General features: G+C 40.3%; 1 protein-coding gene and 1 non-coding gene across 2 annotated transcripts in view; both read left to right on the top strand.

Annotated features, from left to right (window-relative positions):
* Positions 1–11,755, top strand: part of RNF149 (ring finger protein 149) — a 31,477-nt gene extending 19,722 nt beyond the window's left edge. Inside the window, 3 exon segments of the mRNA XM_050755130.1 lie at positions 2,480–2,576; positions 6,586–6,784; positions 11,028–11,755. Of these exon segments, the coding sequence (XP_050611087.1) occupies positions 2,480–2,576; positions 6,586–6,784; positions 11,028–11,071 (340 nt within the window). The 3' untranslated portion in view covers positions 11,072–11,755.
* Positions 11,756–14,880: 3,125 nt separating this feature from the next.
* On the top strand, positions 14,881–14,994 carry LOC126934552 (small nucleolar RNA SNORD89). Its single transcript, XR_007719015.1, has one exon. It is a non-coding gene; the product is annotated as a small nucleolar RNA SNORD89 (small nucleolar RNA).
* The last annotated feature ends 1,340 nt before the right edge of the window (positions 14,995–16,334 follow it).

Genomic DNA, 16,334 nt, shown 5'->3' with positions numbered 1-16,334 from the left:
GGCTGACTCAGGTGTTCAAGACCAGCCTGGTCAACATGGTGAAACCCCGTCTCTACTGAAAATACAAAAATTAGCCGGGTGTGGTGGTGTACGCCTGTAATCCCAGCTACTCAGGTAGCTGAGGTAGGAGAATTGCTTGAACCCGGGAGGCAAAGGTTACAGTGAGCCAAGATTGCGCCACTGCACTCCAACCTGGGTGACAGAGTGAGACTCCATCTCAAAAAAAAAAAAAAAAAATTTTTTTTTCCTTTATTCTGTTTACACTAAGGGTTTTGTTTTAGTAGCAGGAAGTTGCTTTTAAAAAAAAAATAGAACGAAAGGGTGGGCGTGGTGGCTCATGACTGTAATCCCAGCATTTTGGAAGGCCAAGGCAGGTGGATTACTTAAGGCCAGGAGTTTGAGACCAGCCTGGCCAACATGACGAAACCCCGTCTCTATTACAATAAAAATACAAAAATTAGCCAGACATGGTGGCGCATGCCTGTAATCCCAGCTACTCAGGAGGCTGAGGCATGAGAATTGCTTGAACCTGGGAGGTAGAGGTTGCAGTGAGCTGAGATCATGCCATTACACTCCAACCTGGGCAACATGGCAAGACTCTATCTCCAAAAAAAGTAATGGGATACTTTAATTGATAACTTTTTAAAAAGAATTACTTTGTTAAAAGGGTTCATTTTGTGTGCAGAAATGGTATGTTTTAAGTCTGATGAATTTTAATTATACTTCACAGCTATTAGAAGCAGGTTACAAGTCAGTATATAATTATATTTTGCTTTGTTTGCAGAGTATTTTAGTATATATCCAAGTACTTTATAGTAGATTGATAACTGTGTGAAGGAAATGCAGCCATGCATATCAGGGTAACCAAATGAAAGTTTCCTGACTAAAGGTAGCTGGTTTAAACCTACAAACATTTACATGTGATTGGTACGATGGGTACTGAATAAACTGGGTTGGGTCAGTGTAAGTTGATCATGTCATGTAGAAAGTTATTAAAGTAGAGAAAAGAGTTTTTACTCCAGGCTGGTTTAGGGCAAGTCTTTCTAACTTAAAAACAATGTCCAGGAAGCTGCACAGACGAGCAGTGCTAGGTCATGCTGGTGGCTGAGCTGGAGTTTGGACCTGACCCTCAAATGCAGGCACATGTGCACATTTCCTGGTCTCCTTACCGGGCTTTTGACTTTTCCCTTATTTTCTCCTGTGCTTTATTTATGTAACAAATTTCCCAATAAAGCCAACATGTTCCTTTTATGTTTTTGTAAAAATTATTTCTTAAGTACTGGTTTTTTTTTTATTATTTTTTTATTTTTTTGAGACAGAGTTTCGTTCTTGTTGCCCAGACTGGAGTGCAAGGGGTGTGATCTTGGCTCACTACAACCTCCGTCTTCCGAGTTCAAGCGATTCTCCTGCCTCAGCCTCCTGAATAGCTAGGATTACAGGCGTCCGCCAACAACCCAGCTAATTTTTGTACTTTTAGTGTAGAGTGGGTTTCACTATGTTGGCCAGGCTAGTCTCGAACTCCTGACCTCAGGTGATCCACCCACCTCAGCCTCCCAAAATGTTGGGATTACAGGCGTGAGCCACCATGCCTGGCTGCAAGTACTGTTACTTTTAATTCCACTAGCAGATTTCTGTTTGTAAAAAAAAAAGTCTCCAAACAACAGTAATAATACCAAACAATGACCAAGTAAGCTCTGTGCCTGGCGCAGTTGTACACACGTTGCATGTGCCCCTCAGCGCCCCTGGTGTGGGGCAGAGAGTGTAGGAACCTAGTTCAGAGTCCCAACCATCGAATGGCATGGTCGCGTCTGAGCCCAGCCTGTCTGGCTCTGAAACCCATACATAATATAATCTTAACTCCTTTTCTTCATCTCTTGTAGAAAATAGATTTATCACACAGGAGGAAAAGTTAGCCAACTGAGACAAAGCAGCAAAAGAAGAAAATATATATGCCTTTTTTTTTTATTCTGAAAGTGATAGGTGTTCATTATAGAAAAATGGAGTGTATACAAAACTGTGTAAGAGAGAAAAAAAGTGTTGCGTAAGCCTGCGTAAGCCTACCACCGCAAGATGATCTGTAAATATTTTTGTTGTATTTCCATTTGAGTCATTTTATGGACTTTATATAAGGTACTGCCAGTTTAGTATTAGTTTACTTATTACTACTAGTTGATTTTTGCCACGTTTTTCCCCAAAAATTTTTCAAATAACTTACAAAGGCACATAAAAATGTACAACCTAGTGTGAGGGCATAAATAAGCCATGGTTTTTGTAGGGTGAAGGGAAATTTTCCCTAGAAGTGCCAGATTCTGTTTCACATGGAAGAGAGAATAATGACATGATAAGTAAGTAGACTAGAATGTTGATTTGACGCCAGCTAACTTGTAATGAGAGGATGAGTTGGTAGAATGTCTTATTTCTTTTATAAGTTATATAAACATTGATTTTAAAAACATTAACACATACTTAATTTTTTTAGGCATATTTTTCATAGAATATGCATTGACCCATGGCTTTTGGATCACCGAACATGTCCAATGTGTAAACTTGATGTCATCAAAGCCCTAGGATATTGGGTTTGTTACGTTTTTGTTTATATTCAATCTCTGCCCCAGTTCTTCCTGAGTGATTCAGTTTCATTATTGACTAGAAACAACAGGAACGGGCGAAAGGCTCCTAATATCCTTGTGGTTCTCTGAAGAAAATTTCCTCACTATTAAAAATGACTTCTTAAGGCAGTCCAAAAAAATCAGTGAAATAGATTTGTGATGATAGAATAATATGCTCAGATGTTTCCCAGAGAGTTTGTAATTACTTAGAGTAATGTGTTTTGGTATGCTGCACCACAGAATGTATATATTCTAGTTTTGTATAAACAAGAATCATAAAATATTTGAAAAGGAAGGAGCCACATAGGTTGTCTGGCTTAATATGTGCATTCTACATGTGAAGAAACCAAAGCCAATACTTCTTAACATCAAATATTATTCCCTATTCCTAGGTTTCAGAATCAAATAGACCTGGGGCAGTTTGTCCTGCATTGAAGTTGGTTCATCACTGATGGTCACAGGGCCTTACACAGAAGACGGGGGCAAAATGAAAAGGAAATCATAGGAGTAGCTAGCCACGTGCTGAACAAATGCCTTCCATACCTTGTTATGTCTCATCTTCACAGTTGCTATATAAGTGCTGTTACTATTCCCATCTTACTAATTAGAAACTTGAGCTTAGAGAAGCTAAATAACTCACCTGAAGTCATACAGTTATTTAATGGGAACTAATCTTTCAAATAAAGTTTGCTTAATTCCAGGGTCTGAGCACTTAACTATTACCCTACCCAAAGAGGGGAACATAGAGGGAAAGAATACTTTTGTTTAGGTTATATTTTTTATTGGTTTTAGAGTCTTCATACAATCTATTAATGTCTCAACATATTCTCATTTAGAAGATAAACAGTTTTAGGCCGGACTTGGTGGCTCATGCCTATAATCTTGGCATTTAGGGAGGCTGAGGTGGGCGGATCACTTGAGGTCAGGAGTTCCAGACCAGCCTGGCCAACATGGTGAAACCCTGTCTCTACTAAAAACACAAAAAAAAATCAGCCAGATGTGATGGCACGCTCCTATAGTCCCATTTACTTGGGAGACTGAGACAGGAGGATCGCTTGGGTCTGGGAGGCAGAGGTTGTAGTGAACTGAGAGCGTGCCACTGCACTCTAGCCAGGGCAACAAGAGTGAAACCCTGTCTCTCTCAATCAATCAATTAAAAAAAAAAAAAGTTTTTTAAATAAAGATCTTTGGGGAAAATAATTTATCAAATATCGTCTTGTTGCTAAACATATTTTTAGAGTTTTTCATAGAGTTTATTGTGGAATTAGAAACTGCAGTTTGGGTTTTTTTTAATGATGATCATTTTATGCAGCTTTAAGCCATTATGGTCATGTAAGCTTCTATAGTGGCATCATTAAAGCGCTTAGAGAAGCTAAATAACTCACCTGAAGTCATACAGTTATTTAATGGAACTTATTTCCCAGACTGCAGTCTGTTTAAAATGTCCCCTCATCTTCTAGCTTAAGAGACCGCTTCCTTAACAACTACTGTCATTCTCTATGAATTACAATTCATTTGTTTTTTTGAGACAGCCTCACTCTGTCGCCCAGGCTGGAGTGCAGTGGTATGATCTCGGCTCACTTCAACCTCTGCCTCATGGGTTCAAGTGATTCTCCTGCCTCAGCCTCCCAAGTAGCTAAGCTTACAGGTGCACTCCACTACATCCAGCTAATTTTTTATATTTTTTGTAGAGATGGAGTTTTACCACATTGGCCAGGCTGGTCTCAAACTCTTGGCCTCAAGTGATCCATCCGCGTCAGCCTCCCAAAGCGCTGAGATTACAGGCATGAGCCATCGCACCTGGCCACTGCATTGTTTTTTAAATGTGAGTTCTAGAACGCCTTCACTGTGTGTTCACAAGAACGGTCTTGCTAGAAACTGAGACTATTTTGATGTCCAGAAAATTTGTCTCTCTCCTAGAATTTCTTCACATATTCATGGTTTTCAATAATTGTAGCTGTGTTTAGCATGGCATAACATGCTTTCTTAATGAACCTGGCTCATCCCCCTTTACTGCAGAAACTGTAGCTTAGATGAGACGATGAGCCTTTGTGGGGACAGCATTTTAAATAATAGCATACAGGGAGCTTGATGGATTTCTTTCTTGGCAAGGTTTTAGAACTCTTCCTTCATTAGATACACTCTAAAGCATATTCTAAGTTGTTTTCTTCATCAGTCAGTAGTTTAACATGCTTTTCATTTCTGGATGTTTGTATGAAAGGAATTTCACTGACTGTAGCATAGGGACTTTAATCCTCATGAGTTTTGTTTGTGGAAATAAGCTATATATTTCATATATTAAAAATTAAGACTCTTCATCTCACATAAGGTTGAGTTGCTTTCTTAGAATGTTAATTTCAGAAAGCTAGACTATATATCCCCAGAATGCCTAATTTATTTTTTGATGAACAGAACCTATAGTAACATTAAACCTCAGAAACTTACTGTCTTTGACTTTTGAATCTTTAGACAGTACACCCTTTTCTGTGGACCTGTTGACCCCCTCCTGCAGTGGATGCTTTAGTTAGCCATGCTGTGCCCTCTTGGAGTAACTAGTTCTCTATTTCCCCATAACTGTAGTGAGAGTCAGCCTCAGTCCACCACACAGACTTTAAAGGTTTACAGCTATTTCAGTGATCCTTGTCACTTGTTTTCATTCATTTGGCAAGGATGGGTCAAAGAAAAGACATCTGAGGTGCTAGATCTGCACTTGGCTCTGGGGAGACAAAGATGAGTGAGACACAGCCCCTCCCCTCACGGGCTCTTGAGGATTTCACTTTCTGGACTGGTGGGGGGTCAGGGCACGCACACAGACACGACACGGCCAAAGAGGCCTGTTTGAAGTGCTGCCTGTGGGAGCACAGAGGAGGGTCATACGGCCTGCTGCCAGGTAGAAATTGGAAGGTGGAGCAAGTGCATTTGAGAGGGCAGTTGAGCTGGGTGTTGCATTATCCGTCAGACACACCAAAGTCTTGAGGCTAATGCTATGTCTGGGGAGTGAACAGACAGGGTTGGAGGTTGGCAGGTAGTTAAGTTAGCAGATATAGGTAAACAGGTTGGGGCTAGGCTGGCAGAAATTTGGGTATTGTGATGTCACAGCCACAGGATTTGTTGCTTGGTGTGTCAGGAGCAGGGATGGGAGGGCGTTACGTTGCTGGTGAGGCAGGAGGGGCAGGTTCTAGAACCAGGTGGAGCAGGGCTGTTGGGGGCGCAGCCCGGTGGAGGGAGGTGGAGTGCCTGTGAGTGGTGTTTTTACTTGAAGCAATGGTGAGATGCTGAGCCAGATGGTCATAGTGAACTTGCAGCAACCCCTCATCTAATAAGTCACTTTACCAGGAGTTCCATCCACTTACAACACAGCTTTGACTCTGGTATTAATCAAATGAGGTTTCTAGCTGTTCCCCAAATGTCGAGACTTAATGTAGTGTTGCTGATAGCGTCTCCAGCCCTCCACTTTCACTGTTTTCCTTTCTTTAAAGCAGCAAATGGAAGCGGGAGGGAAGGTGGAGGCAAACTACAGCTGATCACCCTGTCCATATGGAAGGAGCCAGAGTAACTTTTTCAAGAAAATAATACAGTCTGAAGGCATCTGTTGTTCAAAAGCCTTGTTTATCTCTGAAACCCTAGTGCCTCACTGTAAACCAGCACAGGGTGGTAATCAGAGTTCATGGCTATGGCCTCATATCCTCTGTCCAGGAAGGCAAGGAAGTGGAGGAAAGCTTCACTTTCTGTCAATAGTTTAAAAGGTGGCATTGCTTGTATCAAGGAGGGGAAATGTTTTTTAGAATAAAAAACACGTAGGCCTTAGGAGGTTGGTTGTCGAGAAAGAATTCATTTTCTGTGATACTAGATAAGGGAGACACTGTTGTGCTTTTTGCCAGATTCATTGTATAGAAGTACATAATATCGTGTGTGAATTACGAGCCAGATGACAGATAAGCTTTGATCATGTTTTTCTTCTGTTCTAATTCTCAAGGGAGAGCCTGGAGATGTCCAGGACATGCCTGCTCCAGAATCTCCTTCTGGAAGGGATCTGGCTGCAAATTTGAGTCTAACTTTACCAGAGGACGACGGAAGTGATGAGAGCAGCCCACCATCAGCCTCCCCCGCTGAATCGGAGCCACAGTGCGATGCCAGCTTTAAAGGAGATGCAGGGGAAAATACGGCATTGCTAGGTGAGCGGTGTGCAAATTATAAAACAATGGCATGTGGCCAGGTGTGGTGGCTCACACCTGTAATCTCAGGGCTTTGGGAGATTAAGGTGGGAGGATTGCTTGAGTTTGAGCTATCAAAGAATAAATAACCAGGAATTAAATATAACCTACGTTTTACTTAATGTATGAAGCTCTTTCTATGTTGATAAATAGGTGATTTTTTTACAGCTACATAGTACTACATTTTGAATTTTCTATAATTTCTTGAAACTATTCATGGGTGTTTATTATCACTAGCACTTTGAAATCATTATGTATATATACTTACCACTTGTCTAATTGTTTTCTGTCACTCTGATAGGTAAAGTGTAGTGAACTGCATGTATTTTTTGTTTGGTTTTTTTTTTTGTGTGTTGTTTTACTTTTTGAGGCAGGGTGTTGCTCTGTCACCCTGGCTGGAGTATACTGATGAGAACACAGCTCACTGCAGCCTCAAATTCCCAGGCTTAACTAGTCCTGCCACCTCTGCCTCCCAAGTAGCTGGGACCACAGGCACGTGCCACCACATCTAGCTAACTTTTTAAATTTTTTTGAAGTGATGAAGTCTCACCATGTTGTCTAGACTAATCGCATTTTTTTTTTTTATTACCGATGAGGTTAGTCCTCTTTTCAGATTATTGGTCATCTTTATTCTTTGATGAACTGCTTATTTTATCCCTTGCTTATTTTTTTATGAAGATAGTAATTTTTTCATATTGATCCTTAGAGCTTTTTATACACTGAAAATACTAGGGCTTTGTCATATATTTTGTGTATTTCTCCCCCAGTTTCTGTATCCTTTGGCTTTTCATTGTACTTTCCAGATAGAAATTATGTAGTTTAGTTTCCTGTTCTCTCATGATTCTGCCTTTGATTGCATGCTGACTTAGGAAGGCCTTTCTTATCTTAGGATTATAAAGATATTGACCTGTACTTTGCGAGTATTTGTGGGTTTTGTATTTTACATTGAAATCTTAGTATATATAGTTTAAGGTGTGAGGAGAGATTTAACTAATCTATTTTTTTCCTTTTATTCCACTTGTTAAACCTAAGTGTTTAATCAGTTGTCCTAATATTGTTTAGTGAATAATAATTACAAATAATATGTTTTGATATTTGTAAGGCAAATTCTTTTATCTTTATTCTTCTTTTAAAAAAAATTCCTGGGCTATTCTATATTATTATTATGTATTTTTTTTGTTATTGTTTTTTTTTTTTTTTTTTTTTTTTGAGACGGATGGAGTGCAGTGGCGTTGCTCACTGTCGGCCAGTCCCTGCTGAGTACAGTGCGCCCGCGTGGCTAATTTTTTTTTGTATTTTTAGTAGAGATCTCAGCTCACTGACCTCGTGCACCCGCCTCGGCCTCCCAAAGTGCTGGGATTACCTTGAGCCACCGCGCCTCCTGGGTTCAAGTGATTTGCTGGCCTCAGGTGATGTGCCCTCCTTGGCCTCCCAAAGTGCTGGGATTACAGGCATGAGCCACCACACCTGGCCTATTCTACATTTTTTAAAGATTAATTCTAAAATCATTTTGCCAAGTAAAAGAAAATCTCAGAATTTTTATTGGAATTGGATTCACTTAAAGGTTATTTTAAATGGGAAGAATCGATGCTTCAGATTTTGAATTTTGTCATCCTAGAAGAGGAAGCGTATTTTTCCAAAGCAGTAAGATTGAAACTAAGTCAGTTTCTTTGTGGCACATTTAGGATCCGTGAGGCAAAAACAGGTAGAAATATTACAATGTAAGTATTAACAGCACCAGAGGAAGAAAAGAATGCATTGTGGAAGAAAAAAGGAGAATAGATTTCGGAGAATTATAAAATTGTAGCGATTGATTGGTGTAGGCATTCTCCTAACCAGCTCTCCAGCTAAGACTGGGCCACCTTACAAAGCAGCATGTTCTGTTGGTAAATGGCTCTTATTTTTAAGAATGTCTTTATATGGAGCCAGAATGCATACCTGTGTGATTTTGCCATTGCCTTCCAACTCCAGAAAGAAAACTAACTTTGCCTTCTCTAGTACATGAGCACCCTGGAGATACTAAGACTCTTATTCTGACTAAATGTCCTTCAAGAGCAGCCTCCAGAGTTTTCTGCATTCTTGCTACCTTGTTAACTTGCAGTGCATTACAGTTTACCATTGGCTGTCCTGAAATGCCCTCTTAGAACAAAGATAATACAATTTGAAATCATGGGTAGAAATAAAGAAGGTGGAAGCAGCAGCTAGGTTTCCAAAGCAGCAGAATGTCAGATACCTTCTGAAGCAGCCAGTTTCCCCCATTCCCCACCCAACCCCATGTGGGGCTCACATTCTGTTTTTCTCTCTTTGTCCTTTTTTTAAATTCCCAAGTATTGTGCATCAGCAAGTTGACTTTATCTGTTAATGTTCTTTCAGCCTTGTAACGGTAACAATATAAATTGAAAAACACTAAATTAGAAAAATCAGGCATTAATACCTCCAGAATAAAATGTAGTTTCACTTATAGTTGAGAAAACATTTACTAGACTCTTAGGAGCAACTAGGAAATGAGTGTGGAAGTTACTATGGTAGACCCTGGAGAAGGTGTTTTCCTGCGGAAGTGCACCTTCCACTGTCCAGTTACGTCACTCTCCACCTACTTCACCTCCTTGAAGGGAGTGTAAAATATTTGGTTGAGTGGGGGATTGCAAAATATTTGATTGGGTGTGGGGGGGATTGGAGAGATACTGATCAAAAGGTGCAAAGTTTCAGTTAGGAGTAAGTTCAAGAACTCCATTATACAGCATGGTGACTACAGTTCATAACAATGCATAGTATTCTTGAAAGATGCCCAAAGAGTAGATTTTAAATGTTCTCACTTTGAATAAGTATGTCAGGTAATGCACATGAATTACTGTGATTTAGCCATTCCACAATGTATACATGTTTCAGAACATCATGTTGTATACCATAAATATATGCAGTTTTTGTCAATTTAAACAGTAAAAACACATTTTATATTTATAAAGCAAGAGGAAACATTTTGAGATTACTTATGTTATTTCACCATTTAATAGAAACTTTAGGCTGGACATGGTGGCACACAATTGTAATCCTAGCACTTTTGGAGGTGGGGTGGTGGGGAGCAGATTACATCGCATGAGGCCAGCCTGGGGAACGTACAGAAACCCTGTCTCTACAAAACATTAGCAGGGCATAGAATAGTAGCATGTGCCTGTAGTCCCAGCTGTCTGGGAAGCTGAGGTAGGAGGATCACTTGAACCCAGCAGGTCAAGGATGCAGTGAGCCATGGCCATGATCATGTCACTGCACTCCAGCCTGGGTGAGAGAGTGAGACCCTGTCTCAAAAGAGAAACTTTAAATTGGCAAAATAAAAAGTAGTGGGTTCTACTGCTATCTTTAAGGAAGTATTCTATTCTAAGAGCCTTTTGTGTGGAGTGATTTTTGTATACCTAGTAATAGCAACTGTCTGGATTTCAGTACCAGCTCCTCCTCTTCCTTGCCATCTATACACCAGGGCTGGTGACGTGTTAATCTCTACCTCTTAGGGTCAATATAAATACTGGCTATTTTCATTGGTGGCAGCGTCACCATCACCTTAACTACTTGTTCAACTTTTGGGAACATCTGGTACCACCATCTCTGACTGTCTTTAAAGACTGATCTTCTGATGAGATTAATGTTGGCTAGGCTAATGCTAGAAAACTCCTCATATGACAAAGATGTTTACCAGTTTTTCTTGTTGACTATCAATGGGTTATCAGTTTTCCATATATGTTTTCTTTAAAAGTTTCTGTTAGCCGGGCATGGTGGCTCATGCCTCTAATCCTGCATGTAATGGTAGACCCTGGAGAAGGTGTTTTCTCCACTTTGGGAGGCTGAGGTGGGTGGATCACCTGAGGTTAGGAGTTCGAGACTAGCCTGGCCAACATGGTGAAACCTTATCTCTACTAAAAATGCAAAAGATCACTGAGTGTGGTGGTGGGTGCCTGTAATCCTAGCTACCCAGGAGGCTGAGGCAGGAGAATTGCTTGAACCTGGGAGGTGGAGGTTGCAGTGAGCCGAGATGGTGCCATTGCACTCCAGCCTGGGCAACAGAGTGAGACTCCATCTCAAAAAAAAGAAAAAAAGTTTTCTGTTTACCATCTTGAATTATCTCCAAGTGAGTAACTGTGTTTGTGTAGTTGAAGCTCGGAATATGCTGCCCTCTTCTCCTGATGGAGTAGCTTGTGTCGTTCTCTTGCAGAAGCCGGCAGGAGTGACTCTCGGCATGGAGGACCCATCTCCTAGCGCACGTGCCCACTGAAGTGGCACCGGCAGAAGTTTGGCTTGAACTAAAGGACATTTTATTTTTTTTACTTTAGCACATAATTTGTATATTTGAAAATAATGTATATTATTTTACCTATTAGATTCTGATTTGATATACAAAGGACTAAGATATTTTCTTCTTAAAGAGACTTTTCGATTAGTCCTCATATATTTATCTACTAAAATTTACTATGAACAGTGTGTTGCTTCAGACTTACAAAGACAACTGGGGCACGTACTCTAATGTAAAAGACAGGTGGTGTTTCTGTATAATAGTCTGGCTGCTACGGTACTGTAAAAAGCTGGTTAATTCTATTTTTCAAGGTTTTGGCTAAGCACATCAATTTTAGACTAGTTGAAGTGGAACTGTATAATTCAATTCGGTAATCGATCACATGGGCTTTCCCTGGAGGAAATTTTTTTTTTTTTTAAGAAGTTGAAACTTGTAACTGAGATGTCTATAGCTTTTTTGCCCATCTGTGTTGTATGTGGAGATTTCAAAACCTGAGAGCACTTTTCTTTGTTTAGAATTAGGAGAAAGTCACTAGATGACTTTAGGATTTGCATTTTTCCCTTTATTGCCTCATTTCTTGTGACGCCTTGATGGGGAGGGAAATCTGTTTATTTTTTCCTACAAATAAAAACCTAAGATTCTATATTGCACATGAGCATTAAGTTCTTCATTGCCTTGTTAAGGAAAATGAGTAGGCAGACTGAGAATCTGTTATATTGATTTCAGTTACAATTTAATCTTTACAATTAAAAGGGCGAAAGATAATACAATTTTAATTTTTATTGTTGACTCGAAATAACCAGTTTTCTTGATTAGAGTTTAAGCAGATTTTTTTTTTTTTTTTTTTTTGAGACGGAGTCTCGCTCTGTCGCCCAGGCTGGAGTGCAGTGGCCTGATCTCAGCTCACTACAAGCTCCGCCTCCCGGGTTCACGCCATTCCCCTGCCTCAGCCTCCCGAGTAGCTGGGACTACAGGCGCCCGCCACCTCGCCCGGCTAGTTTTTTGTATATTTAGTAGAGACGGGGTTTCACCGTGTTAGCCAGGATGGTCTCGATCTACTGACCTTGTGATCCGTTCGTCTTGGCCTCCCAAAGTGCTGGGATTACAGGCTTGAGTCACCGCGCCCGGCCCAGAGTTTAAGCAGATTTAATACCATGACCTTGGTAACCATTTCTTCTTTTTTACTTGCTTGCTGTTCTTTTGGGTCAAAGGAGCAGGCTAATGCAAAGCTTTTGGAGACCGCTAAGTGTTAGAAAGTGATTAAACGCACACTCTGCTGTTCTCACTTCGTGGAGGTAGAAGTCAGGAATATGAGGCAGTTATTTTTTAGAGTGTGGAATTGTAGTCTTGTGTTGCTTCTAGTTACTCTATATCTTTAGTTGGTAGGTAAAAAATGTTTATTTAAAACAATTTTTAAAATTATAAATGTATTTTTATAGCCATATGTAGGGTATAAAGATTAATATGATTTTCTCAAGCTACTTAATACTTTGATTCGTGAAATGGTAAGTAAACAGTTTTACTGAAATAAACTCTACAGATAGATGCAACATGAGGAGTTATTGAAGCAGAAAATGTGTTTTGCTTTGCACACTGTGTGTGTGTTAGCAGACAGCCTCAAGTAGGTTTCCATAACAGCCACTGCCTTTGAATCTACCTTCTGTAGCTTAATATGTATAGGAAAATATATCCTGATTCTGTAGCAAGTAGATTGTTTGCTCTTTGTCTTTTAAGAAATACTAGGGGAGGGCTGGGTGCGGTGGCTCATGCCTATAATCCCAGCACGTTGGGAGGCTGAGGCAGGTGGATCACGAGGTCAGGAGATCGAGACCATCCTGGCTAACATGGTGAAACCCTGTCTCCATTAAAAATACAAAAAATTAGCTGAACGTGGTGGCATACATCTGTAGTCCCAGCTACTCAGGAGGCCAAGGCAGGAGAATCGCTTGAACCCAGGAGGCAGAGGTTGAAGTGAGCTGAGATTACACCACTGCACTCCAGCCTGGGCAACAAGAACAAAGCTCCGTCTCAAAAAAAAGAAAAATACTAGGGGAAAATGTTTTAACTAGTCATTCTTCCGAGTAGCTAACGAAGCTGACTTTTGAAAAGAAGGCTGTGAGCTTTGCAGATGCTGCCACCCAGAGCCCCTTGCTTCCAGCCATGGTCAACCCCACGTTTTTCAACACTGCCGTCGATGGCAAGCCCTTGGGCTGTGTCTCCTTTGAGGTAAGGGGCCTAGAAACCAAGAAGTGACTGTTCATCTAACACTGTTCATCTAATCCATGAAACTATGTTAGCAGATTGGAGCTGTTTGCAGTTCCAAAGACAGCAGAAAACCTCCGTGCTCTGAGCACTGGAAAGAAGGGATTTGGTTATAAGAGTTCCTGCTTTCACAGAATTATTCCAGGGTTTGTGTGTCAGAGTGGTGACTTCACACGCCATACAGCATTGGTGGCAAGTCCATCTGCAGGGAGAAATTTGATGACAAGAACTTCATCCTGAAGCATACAGGTCCTGGCATCTTGCCCATGGCAAATGCTGAACCCAGCACGAATGTTTCCCAGTTTTTTATCTGCACTGCCAGGATGGCCAAGGCTGAGTGGTTGGATGGCAAATGTGTGGTCTTTGGCAAGGTGAAAGATGGCATGAATACTGTGAAGGTCATGGCGCACTTTGGGTCCAGGAATGGCAAGAGCAGCAATTTGCATGAAGATCACCATTGCTAACTGTGGATAACTGTAATAAATTTGACTGGTGTTTCTTTTAAAAAAAAAAAAAAATACCGTGCCAGACCAAGGTAAATTGTTTTTGATCATTACAGAAATGTGATTTCTTAATCAGCAGCTGTCAAACATAGTGTTCCTTAATTTAAAAGCTTGAACGCTAAATTATAAATTGGAGAGGTTGGAATAATTATGGTCATATATCTAGAAACACAAATCTTTAGTAGCAAAAAAGAAATTAGCAAGAGAAGAAAACTATTCGGTACTTTGAATGGAGAAAGTTTTCATTGATAGAAGTTTAGATGAAAATTAACATGAGAAAGAAGTGACAGGCCAAGTGTGGTGGTTCACGCTTTTAACACCAACAATTTGGGAGGCCAAGATGGGAGGATCTCTTGAGCCCAGGAATTCAAGACTAGCCTGGGCAACAAGGCAAAACTCATCTCTACTGAAAATTTTAAAAATCAGCTGGGCATGGTGGCACCCGTCTGTAGTTCCAGCTACTTGGGAAGCTGAGGTGGGAGGATCACTTGAGCCCAGGAGGTTGAGGCTGCAGTGAGCCGTGATTACACCACTGTATTCCAGCCTGGGCAAGAGTGAAATCCTGTTAAAGGGGGGGAAAAAAAACAGGAAGGGACAAATATGAGAGTTTTTGCTAAAGCTTTTAAGTTAAGATGCAGAGAATTGGGGGAATGTATAATAAATCAGATTTCATTTAGTTATATTATTTACCACATGGATCACTTTCCTCCCAACAGTTGTCATAAGAGCCATGTGTTCATGTGTAATGAAGACCAGTATTTAACTGTGGGAACCGTGGGTGGCGTGGCGAAGGAGACTGTCCGTGACTGTGCCGCTCTCCGCAGCCCCGTCTGCTGTCCTGTTTCCTCGGCTCCTCGGTGTCTGGACTGGCGTTCTGGGTGTCCCAGCGGAAAACTAAAGGGCCAGAGAGGTGTAAACACACACACCACTTGGCAGGTAATTTCCCCATGTGCTATCTTTTTAGGGATCCTGAACACACAGCCTTTCCCAAAAGACTGCTCCCTCCAGCTACTGAGGAATGATGACAAGAAAAGGCCGAATTGCAGTGTCTCCATCAGCAGTTTGCTCTCTCTGGGCACACGATGACAAAATTTCCTGAAGCGAACCACTAGTCTGACCTCAGTAGCAGGATTGGAAGCTTCATGCCATGGGAGTGGTCAAGAAAGGCATCCCAAAGAGAACTGAACTATTTAAAAAAAAAAAAAAAGACCTTTAGGAATAGGTGATTGTCCCCATATACTGGGGATGAAATACCCAGTGTAACCAAATTCCCCAGTAAGATCGCTTAGTTTGGCAATAGTCTCTTCTTTTGAGCACGCTGAAGTTTATTTGCTCAATGAAGGCTGAAATTATAAGTCAGTATATATGTATTACTAAGTAGAACTTGAGGTAATTATATGTTTTAGTCAAAAGCAGTTTCTGTGGGCTTGGTATAAACCCTACTTTGTGATTTGCTAAAGCACAGGATGTTGACTCAAACCAAAACTAGTTTTGTAGTTAATATATGTTGTGTTTCTGTGACTTAATAGTCAACTAGAAAAGCCACCTACGACATTCCCAGCTAATTAAGTTTTAAAAGTTTTTTTTTAAATACTTGTCACCATATTTTCAAAAATACTAACATTTGGATTACTAGTTATAAAAGTGCAATTTCTACTGTGTCATCATCAGCCCCGCAGCTGGAGACTTGCCCTCTTTGTACAGCCAAGTTGTGAAAAAAGTATTTGCACTACATTCATTTAAACATTAGGGAAAAAAAACCAACCCATGCTTTTCTTTGCTGAGTTGTAGGGTTGTATTATTGGCTAGTGAGAAGCCTGGGAACACTAGGACTTTGTGTGGGTGACTGCAGGTATCAGATCCAGGATTATACAGGTACTCTTGGAAGTGTCTTGGGGATTTTCCTGGTAAGAACAACAGTGATTGCAAAAAAAAAAAAGACAAGATGTAAAGTGAAATCAGTAAAACATCTTAGTAGACAGAGGGTGCTGACATTTTAACAAATGTGTAAAAAGTTCTTCCTATACATTAACTTTCCAGATACCCTTAAAATGTTTAAGGAGTATCATTCAAAATACTGTTTGAGAGACATGTGACCATCATTCTCCAAGGGAATGTGGATCATTTAGTGTGCTACTTAAAATTAGATGTAAATGTATATGTACACTATAAGAATAAAAATCGGTACCATTTCTTTAAAGCTTTCTAAAAGAAAGTTAATTATTTCTAATAGTTACATTTTAGGATCTCAAACTATTTTTCTTTTGAAATAACTGCTTTCTACCCTAAGGTGTTACTTATTGCTGTCTTCTTTTTAACAGGTGAAGATATTAAAGCTAGAAATTGGAACCAGAAAATCTAAAGAATTCAAGGCATCTTAACGTGACAGTTGAATTGTTCTCATTTGATTACAAAGTTTATTGCAGTTATTGAATCTTTTTTTGAGTGCAGTGGTGCCATTGAT

Source organism: Macaca thibetana, chromosome 13 (genome assembly GCF_024542745.1).
Source record: "Macaca thibetana thibetana isolate TM-01 chromosome 13, ASM2454274v1, whole genome shotgun sequence".
Lineage (NCBI taxonomy): Eukaryota > Metazoa > Chordata > Mammalia > Primates > Cercopithecidae > Macaca > Macaca thibetana.
This window is presented reverse-complemented; position numbering and strand designations above follow the sequence as displayed.